This window comes from Quercus lobata, chromosome 10, assembly GCF_001633185.2.
Source record: "Quercus lobata isolate SW786 chromosome 10, ValleyOak3.0 Primary Assembly, whole genome shotgun sequence".
NCBI classification, from domain to species: Eukaryota; Viridiplantae; Streptophyta; class Magnoliopsida; order Fagales; family Fagaceae; genus Quercus; species Quercus lobata.
In genome coordinates this window covers 10,808,519-10,827,753 of record NC_044913.1, presented here as the reverse complement: position 1 = coordinate 10,827,753, position 19,235 = coordinate 10,808,519, and the positions used below count along the sequence as shown (strand labels likewise).

At 36.5% G+C, this 19,235-nt stretch overlaps 2 protein-coding genes across 3 annotated transcripts; one reads left to right on the top strand and one right to left on the bottom strand.

Moving 5' to 3' along the window:
- Positions 1–646: 646 nt before the first annotated feature.
- LOC115963361 (serine/threonine protein phosphatase 2A 55 kDa regulatory subunit B beta isoform-like) lies at positions 647–16,876 on the bottom strand. Of its 2 annotated transcripts, none has more exons than XM_031082329.1 (14): positions 8,734–8,982; positions 8,322–8,425; positions 7,895–8,002; positions 7,675–7,794; positions 7,232–7,423; positions 7,044–7,135; positions 6,667–6,785; positions 4,899–5,022; positions 4,633–4,756; positions 3,912–3,980; positions 1,938–2,029; positions 1,731–1,808; positions 1,152–1,228; positions 647–1,025 (listed from the first exon to the last, which is right to left on the bottom strand). In XM_031082329.1, the coding sequence occupies exons 1-14, from the start codon at positions 8,831–8,833 to the stop codon at positions 889–891; spliced, it is 1,536 nt and encodes a 511-aa protein (XP_030938189.1). In that variant the 5' UTR covers positions 8,834–8,982; the 3' UTR covers positions 647–888. The 2 variants fall into 2 exon arrangements, with proteins under 2 accessions (XP_030938189.1, XP_030938190.1); XM_031082330.1 differs by lacking the exon at positions 8,734–8,982 and adding an exon at positions 16,625–16,876 and having other exon boundaries at positions 686–1,025.
- Positions 15,071–15,802, top strand: LOC115964331. Its single transcript, XM_031083665.1, has one exon. It carries the CDS (start codon positions 15,071–15,073, stop codon positions 15,800–15,802), a length of 732 nt encoding a protein of 243 aa, XP_030939525.1.
- Positions 16,877–19,235: the final 2,359 nt, after the last annotated feature.

Sequence of the window (19,235 nt, the reverse complement as noted above, 5' to 3'; positions counted from 1 at the left end):
AGCTGAAGTCGACGCCAACAAAGAGGACCAACAGAGAGTGAATGAGAAAAGAAAAGGTTGATCAGACCCATTGAAGCAGGTTGAAAAGAAGAGGCCAACGAAGAGGTTGATCAGACCCATTGAAGCAGAGAGTGAATGAGGAGTGAGAGAGAAGGAAAAAAGAAGCAAAGACGAGAGAAAAAAATGAGAAAAACGAAGACCAACAGAGATGAGAGAGAAAAATTAATAAAATAATTATAAACGAGCTACAGTAATCGTGTAAATATACACGGTTACTGTAGCTTGTGGAAATGTTTACACAATTTTACACATGTTTACACCCACTGATGTGGGTGTTTTTTTGCTCAAAATGTGTAAAATTTGTACTTTTTTCTATTTTAGAAGACTATACATGGACTGATGTGGATGCTCTAAGCATGACCAAATAATCTCTTTAATATTCACTTGCATCCCCATTATTCTATCTCTTGTCATGATAGGCCTCCCGTGGGAGAAGAGGTGCAGCTCACAGCCATGGAGGTTGTATCAAAGATCTTTTAGTATGATACCAAAATACTAATATTCTAGCTCCATTCTGAATTTTTGTAGCAGTTACTTATATATTTTGGAAATACAACCAAAATATTGTAATAGATTTTTAACATAATTTCTACAAAAATCAGTAAATTATATAACCACTGAAAGGTAAGTCTCAAGTCAGCCTTGTCATCATGCTGGCATATTCGTAGGCCGAAGAAAGAAAGTTATTTTACATTTTGCATATCATTTTCCTTTCTATCAGCATACATCCAAGTAAAATTTGTAGAAAGAACAGACAAGTAATATGCACAAATTCTTCCTAGTATTAGTTGATTTATTTCATTTTCCATGGGTACAACCGTACAGAAACTATGCATAATACATGAACAAGCTATTCCCAGCAGCACAAGCAATTAAGTTTGTGGTTGGATGCCATGCCAAATGTAGTAGCTTAGAGCTTAAGTTACAAGAGAATTTATTGGTACCTGAGCTTGAGTGTTCATGCCCTGCAAAATCAGGGAAAGAGAAGATAGGTTTGAACCCCGGATGGAAGCAGATTAAATGCACATGTTGAATAATGCAAGGAAAAAAAAGGAAAGGAAAGGAAAAGAAAAACAATTGCAAATCCCAACCAAGGCGATAAAGTCCACGTGTCAGATTGCTTAAAGATGACCTTCTAGTCCTTGGAGCAGCATCACGAAGTGGCTTCCTGTTTTTAAGTTAAAAAAAAGAAGTTGAAAATTGGGTCAATCTGTCCTAATTCCTAAAATAGCAGTTAAATCACATTGTCATCCACCAAGTGACATATTGGTCATTTTTATGGATCCAGATCCTCCACTATTGTTGAAATAATCAGCTTATAAGAGGCAACACACACACTCGCATAATCACATAGAGCATAAATGGAAATTTTCAGGGGAAAAAAAATGAAATGAAAAATAAGGATAAAACAGTAAGCCGCCACCTGATATTGGAAAGTAGGAAGCAGAGGAAAACAACAAAAATTACTTAACAAAGAAAACCATTTCCTTGTATTTCCTTTCCACAACCTTTTGGGTGACATCAAATAAAGCAGAGAGTCCATGATCATCACACATGTGCGGGTATTGACTATCATATTTATATCCCATGGGCTTTAACAATAGCTATTCATCAATTAAATGGCTTATGGTTTAAGGAACAAAGAATTTGACAAAAAGAAAAAAGCAAACCTGTTGGAATTTTTGCTAGCTTCTATTGTGATCCCTTCTGCACCTCCAACACCGTGGGAGAAAATACGTAAAAGATTGCTAAATCAAATACAGAAAAAATTGGTTACTTAAGCTACTTTATTTAGGGAGAACACATGCCAAACTTGATTTATGATGATGCTTCCCATGCCACGATTTGCAACTACAGTTTGGGTACAAAGGAAAAACCTGTAAGATCCAGTTGCAAAATGAATTCCATCTCCACTGAGGCAGCAGTCAAATTTATCAAATATGGAGTCGTTATTATACAACTCGCATAACTGCACAATGTACAGCTACTATCAGCTATTGGGACTGCACTTTGTCAAACTCATAGTAAAAGAAACCTACACAGCATAAACTAACACGAAGAGTAAGTTAACAGCATCATTGGAGGACACTTTAGCTATAGACAAGGAAACACTGATGACATCAACATTTATTCCTTCAGGAACTAAGTTCAAGGATTGTTATGAATTAATGTTGGTAATTTCACGTTTGAGGAGTTTTCTGAAGCTTTATACTCAAGTTGGGATGTTTTCAATCCAGTCATTTGGTCTTGTAGGTGCTGAACATAATTCAAAAGTCATGACTCATGACAGATTTAATTGTGGTGCAAGTTGAAAAAGACTTTTGATTTAGAGAAAATTTGGTAAAAATTTTCAACAGGGAAGCTCCTATCATGACTTCCCTATAATGCTTTGCATTTACTTTCTGGAGGCCAGCTGTTGGTTATCTTGTATGCATCCCACATCAACGTGTGTATGTATCCTTGTCACCAAATTTATATAGAGGATGAAAGGCTATATGGTAGGAAGAGATTACTGAGCTATTAAAAATAATTAATCAAATGTCATGTTTACAGTGCAGGTGGCAGGGAATCGCATGGGGCAATCATTAGACAACTTAGCCACATTATTTATAAAAAAAAAAAGAAGAAGAGAGAGAAAAGAAAAGAAAAGAAAAGAGGAGAAAAGAAGAAGATAAAATGAACTACATAGAAAGGAAAGACAAAAGAAGGAGCCTGTGGAGCTGGCACCACACTCACCTTTCAATACTTAGGGTTAAAGGAAGCACCTTCTAAAACAAAGCCCGAGCCCTCTCCTAAAAATAATTTCTAATTTCAACAAATAAAAAATGTTGTTCAAGACACTTCCAAGGCCTCTTTATGCCTCCTATATAAAATACAAATAGGTGAGTAGGGGGTGCTCAAGCTGAGGTGCAGTCTTGCAGGAAATTTATCTTGCAACATTCAACAATCTTCATGATGGAAAATTCAATCATGATGATGAAAACTGTGCTTCTGACAGGTAAGATCAGGATCAAATTATTGGCCCAAGGTTCTATCATGGGAGTAACAAAGATCTTTCAGGAAAGACCTGAAGCACTTCCAATCTTTTGAGTGGAACATCACCAATAATACTTGAGCCTCCTACAGTTAAGTTTAGGGATTCTATGAAAGGAACAGCCAAGTTTTCAAGAATAAATGCAATTCCTTTACAACAAGCTGCTTCTCATTGGTAAATTCATCCTGAAAGATTCACTCCACGTGTATTTATGCATGTAAGATCTATTCAAAATCCTTTTATGTATCCTCACTTACATATTAAAAAGGCAAACAACATTATTAGCCAAAAAAAAGAACATACAACATAATGGCAGTTTCTGCAGAAGAAGGGAGAAAAAGAGAAAGCTCAACTTTTCATGACCAACAAGTAAAAAGCCTATTTTATGATAAAAAAAATATAACTCGACCTGCTGGAGTCGAACCAGCGACCTTGAGAATGAATCCTCTGCTCTTTCCACTGAGCTAAGGTCGACATTTGAGTTACAATATGCCAAGACACAGCAAGTATAACAAGGCAATTGGTGGTTTCTAGGAAGAAAAGAAAATGAAAGTAGGTTCTCAGTTAATCCTCATGAAAGCTAAAATCAGTAGCACTTGTTCCCTTTGCTTTTGCTTATTGCATGTGAAGTGGAATTGTGGAAAATCAGTTCATTAATACAACTATGATTGAAGGTGCAAAGTCCAACAGAAAATGACAAAGATGGTTTCAATACACAACATTCTTTGTCAACAAACATGGACATCCTAACATCCATGTGAAAATTTGATGCATCTTTTCTAATTGAGATCACTGCGAATTGTATTGGATTACTTACCTTCGGGTGCAAGTGGTCATGAATCTTGAATGTTGCAACTGGCGATGAATCCATATGACTGTCCCACAGCTGCAACAAGAAATAAAGCTTCAATTAGTACAAGGTAGTGAACTACCAGGTTCTCTTCAAGGTGGTTATCTAGAGGACAAAAACCAGAAGATACATTTGCCATCAAATTAGTTGAAATACAGATCATCAACGAAGTGTCATGAACCTAAGGACCGTGTCTTTTAATCACAATATATGAAAAATATTAACATAAACAAAAATGAACATAAAGATAGCAGGCAAGAAATTAGAAAACTAGGTGTAAAGGAATGAGGAACAAAATACAGTCATGAGGAACACAAATAGTGTTCTTTAGTCAGTATAAAAATCTATTATGTGCATGCTCATGTTAAAATAACGAATCAAAATAAAAGAAGAAGTCAATAAATGATCTTTCTTACTTAAAAGAAAAGGTTTTGTGTCCCCAAACTAAAGAGGTTGTCCATAGACTTATCAAATCATACCTAAACAGAAGAAGATGAGGTCTAATAACTATTCATAAAAGAAATTTTTTGCAATCATGCCTCAAAAAAAAATTGATTATGATGGAGACTTATGATCATATAATCTCCTAAATCTATTAATAGAATAAATGTAACACAGACAAGAGATTCTGAAAAAGGGAGATTTGGAATTGAAGGGGTCATGCTCAATTTAGTGATAAGAGTAAGACCTTTAGATTCATATAATCACGACTTAAGATATACCGCCCATCATTTGAAAACTTTATATCAGAGATGGATGCGATGATCTCTGTAAAAAATGATTTAAACCCATGGGATCCTCCATCTTGTAATCTGCAAAATTAAACCCCATATGACAAGTATCAGAGCATCTTCCGATGCATTCTGGAATGGTAAATAATGACTAGAGAAGTATAAGATCAGAACTCATGATACATGAAACATGGAAATGAAACAGAAATGAGCAGAAACTCACAGGATTGCACTGTGATCACATAATGCTGAACGCCGCATGTCAACTAGATGAATAAAACCTCTTGAGCTGCTGTATGCAAGCAAATTACAGTGAAATGGATGGAATTCAGCCGATGTTATGACCTCTGAATAAAAATTTAACAGATTGATTAGTAGCAGATAACAGATTGAGATACTATTGGGCTGCATACGTGAGAAACATAGTGAAATAAATCAAATCCCCATGGAACCTTTGATTCCCCTTTTTGGATAGGCAACTGAAATATGAGCACATTGAGGTTGTAGCCAGTGATTTACAGTTGACATAAGAAAACAACACTATAAATGTAGATGGATTATCTTCATGGCCTACTCCATATTTGTACAAGCAAAGGGACTTCTGTTTTTGCAGTCACCAAGAAATCTATGACACACTAAAATTAAATTATTTGCTGCTTAATCAAGTCATATTTCTGAGGGTGAATTCTCACACTATAACTCAATAAACCTACAAATGAGTTGTTCTGTGTTTAGTCAAAATTATAAACATGTTTGTTGAACAATGTTGGGTGCACTGCATGTTATGTGTTCCAGCCCAAATTTGATAAAAAGCTCATTAGTGAGCTTGTTGAACAAGTCAAGACAAGTTAGCCTTTTCACATTAAAGGCAGAAATGTGCATATGGGAAAAGTTGGAAAACACTGAGAAATACAGAGAGAGAGAGAGAGAGAGAGAGAGAGAGAGAGAGAGAGAGAGAGAGAGCAGTCCAAACAAGGAGTGAGGGTCTGCAAGCTGTGAGAGAAAGAAAAAAATGCAATTTTTTCTTTGCTCAAGACACAAGGGAGAAAAATTGGGGGTTTTCTCTAGGAGGGGATTTCGAGTGCTACAACCACAGAGGGATGAAGTATTCAGAGTGGAGATCTTGCTGCTACATTGGTTTCAATGGATCGAAATCTTTTGTGGTGAGATTGTAATTATTCTTGGAAATTTATTCTTGTACTTTCCCAATTTATTGAACTTGATTTTTGGGCATAAACTTGAGTATTGTAATCTCTATTTACTATAGTAGTTTTGTGGGATTTGCCCATGGTTTTTTCCCTCTACTGAAGGATTTCCATGTAAATTTGGTATTCTTGTGTGGTTGTTTTGTCCTTAGGTGCTTGTGTGGATTTGTTTATTTTCTCAGTTGCTTGGGGTATTTTAAATTTAATTCACACAAAGACGGTAGTAAATCCCAACAAACAATGCCATCCCTTGTGTCCACATGGCATCCAATAGAAAACTAGTTTAAAATGTTAATCATTCCCAAAGAAAACGCTACTGCATCCAAACTATCAAACTCGAATTTTGAACCAAATCCAAAGGTCACGACTGATCCAAACAAAGTATTGATTAAAACTGTATGAAACATGAATTTTCTCAATGTTGAAGTCTACACACAACCAAATGCATCCCCATCTAAATCTGTTCATCCTAAACCTTCCCTACTGATTCCTAACCTCTGACAGTTACAACTTAGTGTTCAGTAGTGGAAAGAAAATTTCAGTATGTTAAAAGAACAAATAAAGGTTTGTCAATAAACATGATTATGTAGTGCAACTTCTTTTGCTGCATCATTCATAACCTACAATCCTTTCTTTCTAAACATTTCACTATTCATTTAAAGACGATGCACAATGAGGAGAGTAAGAGACATATAGAGGATGCAACGCTAGAGTATTGTAAAAAATAAATAAAGAAGGTGGCAGGAAGTAAACTAGAGATTACATTTCGGGGATCAACAGAATTACCAGTAAGATCCTCCATGTTTGATGGCTTCATGTCAATGATATTGAAACACTGATTACTAATCTCAATGTTCCACAAGTTTATTCTGAGGTCGTCTGCAGAGATAAATGTCTCACCATCACTGTACAGGGATTACAAACCAGATTATCATCAGTCGCAGAATAACATGTATATTATTAAGTTTCTAATTCCATGTTACTAAGAGTTCCTGAAACCTAGAAAAGGTAAGTAGATCAGGAAAAAAGTAATGGCTAGATTATGTGTCTAACTAAAATTATAAAGCCTTTTCTCATATCCTCTGTAGGAGCTACAAGGCAATCTCTAAGCAAGAAATGTATTACAGGTACAACAACACAAAGACAGCAGACACAAACTTTACCTATTAGTTGAGATGGAGTTGATGTTAAAATCATGAGCATGAGCATACACCCTTCGACATCTTGTACGAGCAGTGTCTTCAATATCAGCAATCTAATTACATAGCAGATTACTATAATAAACTTATATACCAAAGAAAACTGATGCAGTCAATCTGTAATAGATTTACTAAAATCCACAAATATCTACCTTCGAGTGCACTTCTTGAGATGGAAACGTGTTAGAACCCATCTTCTCTGTCCATTCCAGAAGATAGCCATTACCAACAGATGGATTGTCTTGTCCACTTATAAAACTCCTTTCAGCCAATAGTGCATTCTCTGAACACACGGGAGGATTTGGGTTCATTTCTTTTACTTTCTTCACTCTATGTTCCTTCACCTGGACTCAAAACCACAGAAAGAACAAGTTAGCATTACCAAAGTCACTTTGGCATGGTAATGAAAATGCATCTTGAGAGGTTGAATGTTTTAGGATGCAATCTAATAGATTAACATAGAAGAGTAAAAGAAAAGAACAAAAAGCAAAAAATGTTAGAATATTTTATAAAACTAATTAATGTTTTCAGCAGTAAAAGAAGGTTCAAGTAGAAACTTTAGAGATAGAGATACTTATTCTAGAAAAACCCATACCTTCCACAGCTTAATCGTCTTATCATTTGTTGAGAGGATAAATTGCGATCCATTCTGTGTATCACACCATCTTAATTTGTTGACCTTCTCTTCGATTTCCAAACTCTTCAAATAATCAAACTAAACAAAAGATAAATACTATCAGGGTCTGCAACTCACATGGACAGCAAGAACCCACTTTTACACAGAAAATAGCCATGCAATCTACCATAGAGCATACCTCGGGCTCATGGCTCTGAAACTCAGTCTTATATTGGAATTCAGGATGGCTCGTGAAACTAAAATCCAACTGCTCCAACTCATTCCGAGAAAGGTGCCCATTTGAAGTCTAATAAGCCAACAATCAATGATAAAAAGATCACAAACCCAATTTTATCCAACAACAGATGCCAAACAACCAATACATCTGCCAGCCTAAACAAGAAGATAGCCCAAAATGAATTCATAGGGAGAAAAAACCAAAATCTTGCTAATTCTCAAAGCAAAACAACCATTTTTTTTTTTTTTATATAATTGTTGACATGGTGTGATCGGAGTAATATCACTTTCACATGTGCCCACTTATTTTTATTAGCACCAATAACAACATGCCATCTCAGCAACGGGAAAAAAATTCCCCAAACCCCAATTGTATAGTTAATTCTTACATATTTCCCATCCTTTCTTCCAAAAATCACAACGCGGCCGCCTCGATCTCCAACGGCAAGGTAATCACCACTCTTCTCGAATCCCATTGATGATATGATATCAACTAAAACAAAAAAAACAGAAAAAAAAAGCCACAACTTTTTTTTTAATCAACAACCATAGAAATACCCATAATAACCAATTTATATTAAAACAAAACAAAGCCCCTAACTTTACCACCAAAGATTTCTAAAAGTTAGTTAAGATTACAGTTAGTTTTAGTTTCCGAGAAAATGGACAAAAATAACACAATTACCTCTTCCTAAATTTTCTAATTAAACAAACAGATACTTCAAAAAGGTTAAAACTAAAAAAATTCATTGCCTACAGTTTTCTCAGTAACCAAACAGAGGGAGGGAGAGAGAAAGTAACCGTCTTGGAGGTCTTCTCCGGGAGCTCGTTCACCGAAGACCTGAGAGAATTTCCAGTCGAGTGGAGTAGAAGAGGGAGAGTGTTCTGTGCTCAAAGTCATGGCTGGCTGCTCTTACGAAAGAAACGACGACGTTTGGGTTTCAGGTATCACTAGCCCGCCATTACCGAGAGATAGAGTGATTCTGTTACACTTAGAATGTATTTGGGTATTTTTGTAATGTTATCGGTTAAAAGTGAGATTCTGATTCCCTGACATTACCTTCTATTCTCTCCACTCGAATTTTTTGTACACTTTTTATTATTATTTTTATTTTTATTTAAAAAAAAGAAAAGAAAAGCCGCATGATGCAAAATTAAGAAAGTAGTACATATGATAGCAGAAATGTGAAGAATTATAATACTATTTATTATGACACTATTCATTTTACATTTATTTATTTGTTCTTTTATTTACGTATGTGGAAGATGAAAGCAGAGACTGTGTGGTAGTTGTTGAATGTGAAGTAAGAATATAAAAACAAAAATATTCTTATGCTGAAATAGAAAGAAATTTCTATATGAACTTATGCGAATGCTCTAAGAGACAGAAATTTTTACATGAAGTGATGTGAGTGCTCTAAGAGCTCTCCTATTGTCAATCTAACTCTAAGACCTATTTCAATTCCTTGGGAAGTATTATGTTTTTTAGAAGACTTTTGTTATATGGCCAAAGAACAAGATTCAATGGAATCCTCACGAGGCAAATTCCTGACAACTCATTGCTTAGCCAAATGTGGTCTTAATAATAGGTGGTAGGGGTTTGTTAATGAATCGTCTTTACCTATCCGTTTGTGAATGTGACAATGGAGGATGCTTTGAATTGTATTTTATAACGGTTTCTTTCTAATGAAAGCTTGTTTGGCCTTCAAAAAAAAAAAACTCTAAAAATTGTCGCTCATGTAAATTTGTATAAAAAAGTATACAATATCATACATTTTTTGCAAATGTGTACAACATTATACACATTTTTTGTGTATCTATTATATAAGTTTAAATTGCAAGTGCAAATAATTTTCCAACCAACTATACCAACATGTGGAGCCAGGTTTTGTCTAAACTCATAGTTTCTTATATCTTCTTTTCAAGTGAATCCAGGGAGCTTCACCTGATATTCCTAGACTTTGCTGAAATTATTCAGTGAACTTTATGTATTACAACTAAGTGTACTCCAGAGGTCTCTTTGTTGTTAAGAAAGTTGGATATTCCTTCTTGTCTTAAGTAGTAGAAGTTGCTTGTCCCTTCTATACGAAGGAGTGTTTTTGTCTGTGGTTTTTTCTCTTTTGTCTCTCTAGGGATAACAAGTGTCTTCATGGAGCTTGTGGGGTTAGGGAAACACTTTCTTTCTTTTTGTGAGGAATCTATTGCTCGTTCTACGTCGCCTAACATGGAGGAAATCATAGATACTTGGTGAAATATGTCTCTCTCTGAGAGGGAATATTCAGACTTCACCCTCCAAGGAGATCAGCAATCTCAAGAATTCATTCTAGCGGCAAAATTCATGACTCCTTGCTTCTTGAACATGGATTTTGTGGCAAGAACTTTCAAACAGATTTGGAGGTCGACTAATGGTTTCAGCATTCGGAACCTAAGTAACCATGTTGTTCTTTTTGTCTTTAACTCCTCTGCGGATGTCGACAAAATAATTCAAAATCAGCCCTAGAGTTTTGATAAACACTTGGTTGTTTTGCAGAGGTATGTTAACGACACACCTATCCAAGACCTTGATTTTAGCAGAGCCACGTTTTGGGTGCAGGTCCATAATATACCCATCCGATACATTACTAAGAACGTGGCAGAATGTATTTGTGAGATAATGGGAGAAGTACACAAGTCCACGGGTGAAGTGAATGAGGATGGTGGTAACTTCATTCGAGTTCGCGTGACTTTGGATATCAACCTTCCATTATGCCGTGGGAGGGTAGTCACACTTGAAAGTGGGGACAAAAGATGGGTTTCATTCAAATATGAGCGTTTGCCGAACCTCTGCTATTGGTGTGGCAGACTGAATCATGATGATAAGAGTTGTGAACGATGGCTCTAAAGCAAAGGTACCTTACAAGCGTCGGAGCAACAATTTGGACCTTCTTTCCAGGCTTCACCATATCAGGCAGCAGGGAAAGGAGTAATCTATATGCCTGGGTATTATGAGCGAAGTCCTGCTCGCCCAACAGGGAGCGATATGACGGAGACAAAGAACAGAGGGAGTAACATAGCAAGTTTGATGGAGGGAAGCAGCGCCGACGCGGTGCATGTGGACGTTACATTAGTTACAAAACCTGGAGTTAATCCCTCATCAATGCTGATTTCGGTCACACAGTTGGGTACGGTTCCATAGCCCGCAATAATGGGGAATTTGGAGTTGCTGAAGTCCACGCCAATCATTAAAGAGTCCAACCCAATTACTACACCTTCTATTTTGGTGGATGGATTAAAGGAGGAGGCATTTTTGGCAAAAATAAAGGATAATGATGAGGCATTGTTGGCATATGCTAATATACCCGATATGGCACCTATTAATTAGCTATCTTAGAAACGGATGATTAATGCAATCAATGGACCAGATAAGGAAAAAATCTCTTCACCAACTATTATGGTTATGGAACCAAAAATAGTTAATGATGCTAAGGTGGCAATTTTGTAGAAACCAACGCCGCATCAGGAGTAAGGGAAGACAGGGCAGACCGAACACACTACCAACAAAGGTTTGGAAGAGAAATAAACACAGAAGTTAGAAACTTGGAGAAGGGTTGGCAACAGATTATGCACTGAGGCAGAAACTTCCCTATTCATGGGAGGAAAATAAAAAAAGAGATCAATTAATAGTTCAGATGTCCCTAGTGGTTTACCCAATAAAAAATGTGGGGTTGCTGTTAGTGATGAAGTTGCAAAATTTGAAGTGGCAGAGGCTGGGCATCAGCCCTGCCAGTCACAATGAGTCTTTTAGTGTGGAATTGTCATGGGCTTGGAAACCCATATACAATTCGAGATCTTGGATATTATATTCGGGCAAAAGATCTCTCTGTTATGTTCTTGGCCAAAACATGGACAGATGATGCTAGGCTTGATAATGTGCTATGGAATTTTGATTTCAATAATAGGTGTTCAGTACCAAGTGAGACTCGAGGGGGCGGTTTGGTGCTTTTGTGGAAGGATTCAATCAACCTTACTGTAGTTGACTCCTCTAAATACTACATTGATACTTTTGTTGATAGGTTTACAGAACAAGCTTGGCGTTCACCGATTTTTATGGGGAACCAGTATCATGGAGGAGACATGAGGCATGGTTGAAGCTCAATGCATTGACTACTTACCCAACTATTCCATTGCTTTGTGCTAGTGACTTTAATGAGATTATAAGGCAAGATGAGAAAGTTGGTGGAGCACCACAGAATCATAATTAGATGCAGTTGCTCAGAAATATCATTGATGAGTGTGGCTTCATGGACTTGGGGTTTGTCAGTCCAAGATTTACATGGAGAAAGCATTTTAATAATGGCCAATTTATTTGGGAGCGGCTTGATCGAGGACTCGCTACAAATTCATGGTTCTTGAGATATCTAGGAACTCAGATCCATCATTTTCCATGCCTGTCATCTGATCACTGTCCATTACTAATAAACCCATTAGGTATTGATCTACCATCTTAGAAAAATTTTTTTTTTCGCTTTAAAGAGATGTGGCTTTCTGATAGCAGGTGTGGGAAAGTTGCGGAGGCAGCATGGAATTCATGTGCAAATACTGATTCGGATAAAGTTGTGCTCAACAAGGTGAAGCAATGTGAGAAGGACTTGATGTGGTGGAATCACAATGTGTTTGGCAATGTCAGAAGGGAGCTTAGTAGAAAGAAAAAACAATTTATGGAGGAAGAAGAGATGGCTATTAGAAGTGGGGACAATACACGTGTGAGGAACTTGAAGATGGAGATAAACACATTGTTGGATCAAGAAACTAGAATGTGGAAGCAAAGGGCTCGGATCCAATGGTTAAGTAAGGGGGACGACAACACCAAATATTTCCATACACGGGCATTTCATCGGTTCAGAAGGAATGTCTTGCTAGGTATATATGATCAGCCAATGTATGGACCTAAAAATGTGGAGGACATTGCAACCATTATCACAGACTACTACCAAGAGCTTTTCACCACCACCAATCCAGACCTATCCTCTTCGGTACTTGACTAGATTCCTCATGTGATTACCGAAAATATGAACAGCCAATTAAATGAAGACAATTTTGTGCTTCTGAAGTTTTGATGCCTTGAAACAAATGGGACCTTTGAAAGCTTCTTGGTCCTCGATGGGATGCCTCCATTGTTCTTTCAGCACTATTGGCCAATGGTGGAAGGCGATATTACCCAATCCGTACTAGCTTGGCCGAACTTAGGTACTTTACCTCATCCTTTAAATCATACCCGCATCACACTTATTCCCAAGAAAAAAAAACCCAAAATATGTGACAGATTATCATCCCATTAGCCTTTTGTAATGTCCTTTACAAATTATTTTCCAAAGTCTTGGCAAATAGATTGAAAAAATTGCTCCTTCAATAATCACTGAACACTAATCTGCCTTTGTCAAAGACCGTCTTATTATGGATAATATTTTGATTGCCTTTGAAACAGTACATTGTATGAAAAATTATAAATCTGGTTCTACAGGTTACATGGCCTTAAAATTGGACATGAGCAAAGCTTATGATCGGGTTGAATGGAATTTTTTGGAAAAATTGATATTGAGGATGGGTTTTAATGAAAGATGGGTGGGTCTTATTATGACTTGTGTAAAAACTGTGACTTACTCTGTGATGGTCAATGGTGAACCTAAAGGGCTTATTACTCCATCAAGAGGCATCAGACAAGGGGACCTCCTCTCCCCCTTTCTATTTCGTCTATGCACGGAAAGGCAGCATAGTCTTATCTAACAAGCTGCAAATAATGGGGACATTACTGGCTTCACACTTTGTAAATGAGGGCCTAAACTCACTTACCTATTTTTTGCAGACAATAGCCTTTTGTTTTGCAGAGCAATCCCTAGTGAATGTGACAAGGTAATGGACCTACTTTCTGAATATGAAACTGTGTTTGGTCAGAAGGTGAATAGGGATAAAACTGCACTCTTTTTTAGTGGAGTCAGTTGATGAGGAATCAAGGCAGATTATTAAAGATATTTTGGGGGTTGGAGAGGAGCACAACTATGAGAAATATTTGGGTCTTCCTTCATTGATTGGAAGACGTAAAAAGGCTAGCTTCAATTATATAAAAGAGAGGGTGTGGAGAAATTGCAAGGGTGGGAAGGAAAACTCCTATCACAAGCGAGAAGGGAGGTTTTAATCAAGACAGTAATTCAAGCAATTCCTACTTATGCAATGGGGTACTTCAAACTACTTATTGGGTTGTGCAATGAGATTGAAGTTTTGATTAGAAAGTTTTGGTGGGGTTAACATGGAGACACACGGAAAATTCATTGGCTCAAGTGGGATGACATGACAAAATCCAAGATGGTTAGGGGTTTAGGCTTTCGTGATTTAGCACTCTACAATGATTCACTCTTAGCAAAGCAAGCATAGAGGCTATTACATGAAAAACATACTCTTTTTTACAAGGTTTTCAAGGCCAGGTTCTTTCCAAATTGTTCTTTCAAGGAAGCTATGGAATCAAGTGGGGGATCATATGCGTGGAAGAGTATTCTCTATGGTAGGGACGTGATTGAAAAAGGTGTGAGGTGGAGAATAGGTGATAGTTGTTCTGTAAAGATTTGACAGCACCATTGGCTACCAATCAAACATCCAACCTGAATTTCTTCACCCCTAGAGTCCATGGAAAATGCAACAGTGGATTTGCTGATAGATGCTGCTACACAGTCTTGGAACTCAGGTATCATTGATGGTTTATTTGCCCCCAATGATGTTGATTTGATTAAAAGAATTCCTTTGACTCGGTTGGCTTGTGCAGATGAGATGTTCTGGCCATTTACACAGCATGGGAACTATACCTGCAAACCCGGGTATAGGTTTCTCAAGGAACTACATGATGGTCCACCTCGTGGTGAAGAACAAACCGATACAAGCTTTTGGAGAAAGGTTTGGATGCGGAAGGTCCCAAATAAAATCAAGAACTTCGTTTGGAGAGCTTGCAAAGACTCCATTCCAACCAAGGTTAACTTGAGACGATGATCCATCCCTGTCCACATGCTGTGTGAGATGTTCTGTGGAGTAAGAAACCTGTTTACATGCACTATGGTCGTGCAAAGAATTGGATCAGGTTTGGTCGGGGTTGAGTGGGAGGGGTCAATGAAACATGTCATGCTTTGTGGACTTTTGTGAGCTGCTCTCGTGGATCCTTGACAACCATGCCCAGCCCAAACTCTTTGCTATGACTGTTTGGACAGTATGGAACCAACGTAACCAGATTCGACATTATGTTCCAAGTTGCAAAACGGATCAGATTGCTCAAGTGGCTTTGGAAAAACTAAACGAGTTTCGCTATATTCTTCCACAGCCAATGCCTGCTCGTCCACAACCCAAGGCAGTGTGGAAACCACCACCAAGCGGCATCTTCAAATTGAATTTTGATGGAGCTGTCTTCAAGTTTGAAAACAAAAGTGGTGTGGGTGTTGCTATTCAGGATTGCAGAGGACAGATAATAGCTTCATTAGCCCAGGTATTGCCACAAGCGTATGGTGCTATGGAGATAGAAGCATTAGCAGCACACCGTGCCTTGGTGTTTGGACTAGAGGTTGGAATAAGCGAAGCTATGTTGGAGGTTGATTGTCAAACTGTCATGCAAGCCTTGAAGGAAGGAGGGAGTAACTTAGCATTAGTGAAGCCCCTTATTCTTGATGCTCTTAGTCAGTCCAGTTCTTTTACTAAATTACTATACTCTCACACTAAGAGAGATGGTAATAAACTTGCCCATAGTATAGCCCGGCATTCTATTAATGTCGATAACTATGTAGTATGGATGGAGGATGTTTCAACACATTTATTTTCTATTTTCTATTGTTCAGATTGGAAACTCTCATCAAAGTGACAGAAGATCAAGATGCTCCAATAACGCCTAAAGAAATAATATTTGAAACAGTACAATCCGATTTATCTCTAGGACAAAGAAACTAAGCAAGGTTATAAAATCCCATCCATTAACAATAACAAAATTGTTTATAGTCATTGGTTAAATTAATGGTAGAAACCTACCAGCAAACAATAGAATTAAACAAATTTAAAAGTGTCATACAAAAAATATAAAAAGTTTGAGGGGCCAATCATATATCTTATAAAATTTTAGGTAAATTTAGGTGTAACAATCTAATATTTAAGAAATTTAGGGGGGAATCATATATCTTTCAAAATTTGGGTAACTTTAGGAGTAAAAATCTAATATTTAAAAAATTTAGGGGGCCAACCATATATTTTTTGAAAATTTAAGGAAAATTTAGGGGTAATTTTCTAATATTTGAGATGTTTTTGGGAAAGGAGGGGGTGGAGGGTGTTCCCCACTCTTCTAAGTGGTTCAAAATTTATGTATGGTTATCTGTATAAATTTTATATAAGAAAATATTTTTATTTATAATAATAATAATAACCACTAGGACTTGAAGTTGAAGGTAGCTTTTATTGGAAATGACCAATTAAACTTGAAGAAATTGCTTTGCAGCAGCGATGGCAATTCATAAGTTAATAGAGATTAAAAGAAGAAAATTTGTTTTAACTGAAAGAAAAGTTAGATGATTAAATGTTGCATTCGGTTCATGCAAATATGAATTGCCAAAATCCAAATCTATTTTCTGTTGAAATGGTAAATTTTTGAAGCAAAAAAATAAAAAAAGAGATGGTTCAAGTGAGCTCAACTCACCAGGCAAGTGGATCAGAAGCACACCAGCTCGTTATCCTTCCATAGTCGAGGGCGGGAGGTCTTCGCTGCTCTATGAAACCAGCCTCACGCTATACCCTCCACTCTAGGAACCACAAGACCCAGGCCTTCGCCCAAGTCACATGGTTTAGCTCTCAACTGGCGAGCCAGGATTTTGCACTTGCTGATCCTGCGCAATGAGCCAAATCATTGGCCCATCTCCTTATATACCCTCGCTCGAGTTTACAAGCCAGCGCTACTCAGCTCGGTGATATAGAAGGCACGTGACAACAATTATAAAGTTATGTAGGACACTAAACAAAAAAAAATTATTCAAGGGGCATGAGTGACAGCATATGACTGCCCACACGAACACTCATCATCCCTGTGGTAAGATTCACCTGGATTCTTGAAATTTTGGTTGTTTGTGATAGTTTTTACTATGCTTGAATGGAAAAGATACATTATTTCTCATCAGATTTGTTACAGCATTACACTGAGTAGTTAAAATCCAAGCTGCTTTGATACAGAGGAGAACATTTGAAGTTGTGATTGTTCAGATAGATTTGATAGTTATTCGAGATGTGTTATGCTAATGACCCAAATTTTTGAGATGAATTCAGTGTGATTCAGGTGTATGCTCTGCACAAATGGAAGCTTGAAGATTCACATATGGCTTTGAATACCAATATCGACTCTATAATTGCTGTTTCTAAAGCTGTGGAACAGTGGAAAGTTTAGACATGGTGCCTTCAAAGCAGGGACGGAGCCAGACTATCAAGGGAGGGGGGCTAAAAAAAATCATAACTAAAATACTTATTTGTTTTTTTTTTTTTTAAATAATCAAAATACTATTTTGTTAGTAAGATTGTTGTTAAGATTTATTATTTACCTAATAATACTTTGTTGTCTCTTTGATATAATTATAATTATAAAGATGTTAAACTATTTATATATATATAAAAAAAATGACAAACTATAACAACACAACCATATCAATGACTCAATAGAGCTCTGAATCAGTTTACGGATGCCCTAGTTACTTTAGCTTCCATGGATGAAATACCTAAGGGAGTGGACACGACCTTTGAAGATTGAACAAAGTTATGGGAAGTGCAAATTAATATTGAAAATTGTTGAAGATTTATAGACATTGTTGGTAATAGAATTTTAATTGGAGAAGTGTTACGCCCATAATATTTTCACAACAAATTATAAGTGATAAGTTGTTATTAGTTCTAATTTGATTCTACTTCTTATATTCTTTTCTTGCTCACCCACAGCAGCTGATAACAACATGCCACTTAAGTTTTGTTATGAAAGTGTTGTGAAAATGCTGTAGACATAGTATTTCTCTTTTAATTGGATTATTATTTTAAAATTTATTTATATGTGTATATATATATATATATGTATGTATGTATGTATATATGTATTGCTTGCTAGGTGAATGGATTGTATTTTTTTCTTAGAAATTCAAAAAGTGTAATATACTGGAAAGACCTGTGGAAGATGGGTGATTGTATTATGTTACCACGCTCTCACATGGGGGTATTGTGTTGATATTATTTGTGATTTATTCGTGTCATTTGTTCGTAAGTATTTAATGTACCGATTATTTCACAATACATGGGATCTGTTATCGTAAAATGTCTATTCTTTAGGGAGCACTTTTCGGGCTTATTGGTCTTAGCCAACCCAATGAATTTACTGATTCATTTCTTGGGCTTCCTCGACCCATTTACTTCTTTTTTACCTCTTATTGTTCCCATGGATTTACTACTTCATTCCTTGGGCTTCCTCGGTCCATTTATTTCTTATTTACCTCTTATTATTCTTATGGGCCTACTGGCCATTAATCCTGTCATTTCGGCTTGCTAGGCTTGCTTTACTATTTTCTCTTCCCATTTTCTTCATATTGTTGGGCTTTTTCTGCTATTGGGCCCTTTGTCAAAAAGTGGGCATCAACATTGTTCTTGTTCGGTTATGGGTTTGTTGATTGTTGATTGTTGATTGTTGGGTTTAGAGAGAGGCTGAGATGTTTTGCTTTTTGTTGGTATGGTTGAGTTGGGTTTATGTTGGTATGGTTGAGGGATTTAGTTGGGTTTGTTTAATTTTGTGAGTATTTTGTTAATGATTGTATTGATTTAATTTTCATATTTAAATATATTTTTTCTTTGGATAATTTGGTTTGTGCATATATACGGATTGATTTTGTTTTGTACAATATTCTTTTATGATTTTTCTGTGTTTGATTTCTGGATTTGTATGATTTTTTTGGGTTTGTGCTCTTGTATGTTCTTGATGGGTTTGTATGATTTACTGGGTTTGTTTGATTTCTAGGTTTGTATGATTTAGATCTGAATTCATGTGTTTTTCATTTTTAATTTTGTTTTTTTGGGTTAAAATTGATAAATTAATTATTAAAATTCTAAGTTGATGTGGATCTGACATGACATTTATTAAATAATAAATAAATATAGGTTTGTGCCAAAATGGTTTGATTTTCTTTGACACGATTAATAGCTTTGTCACTTTCATGTTGACATATTTCACCCGCAATCAACTTGAAATAAACTAGTTCATAATACATGTCATGCAGGGCCGGCTCAAC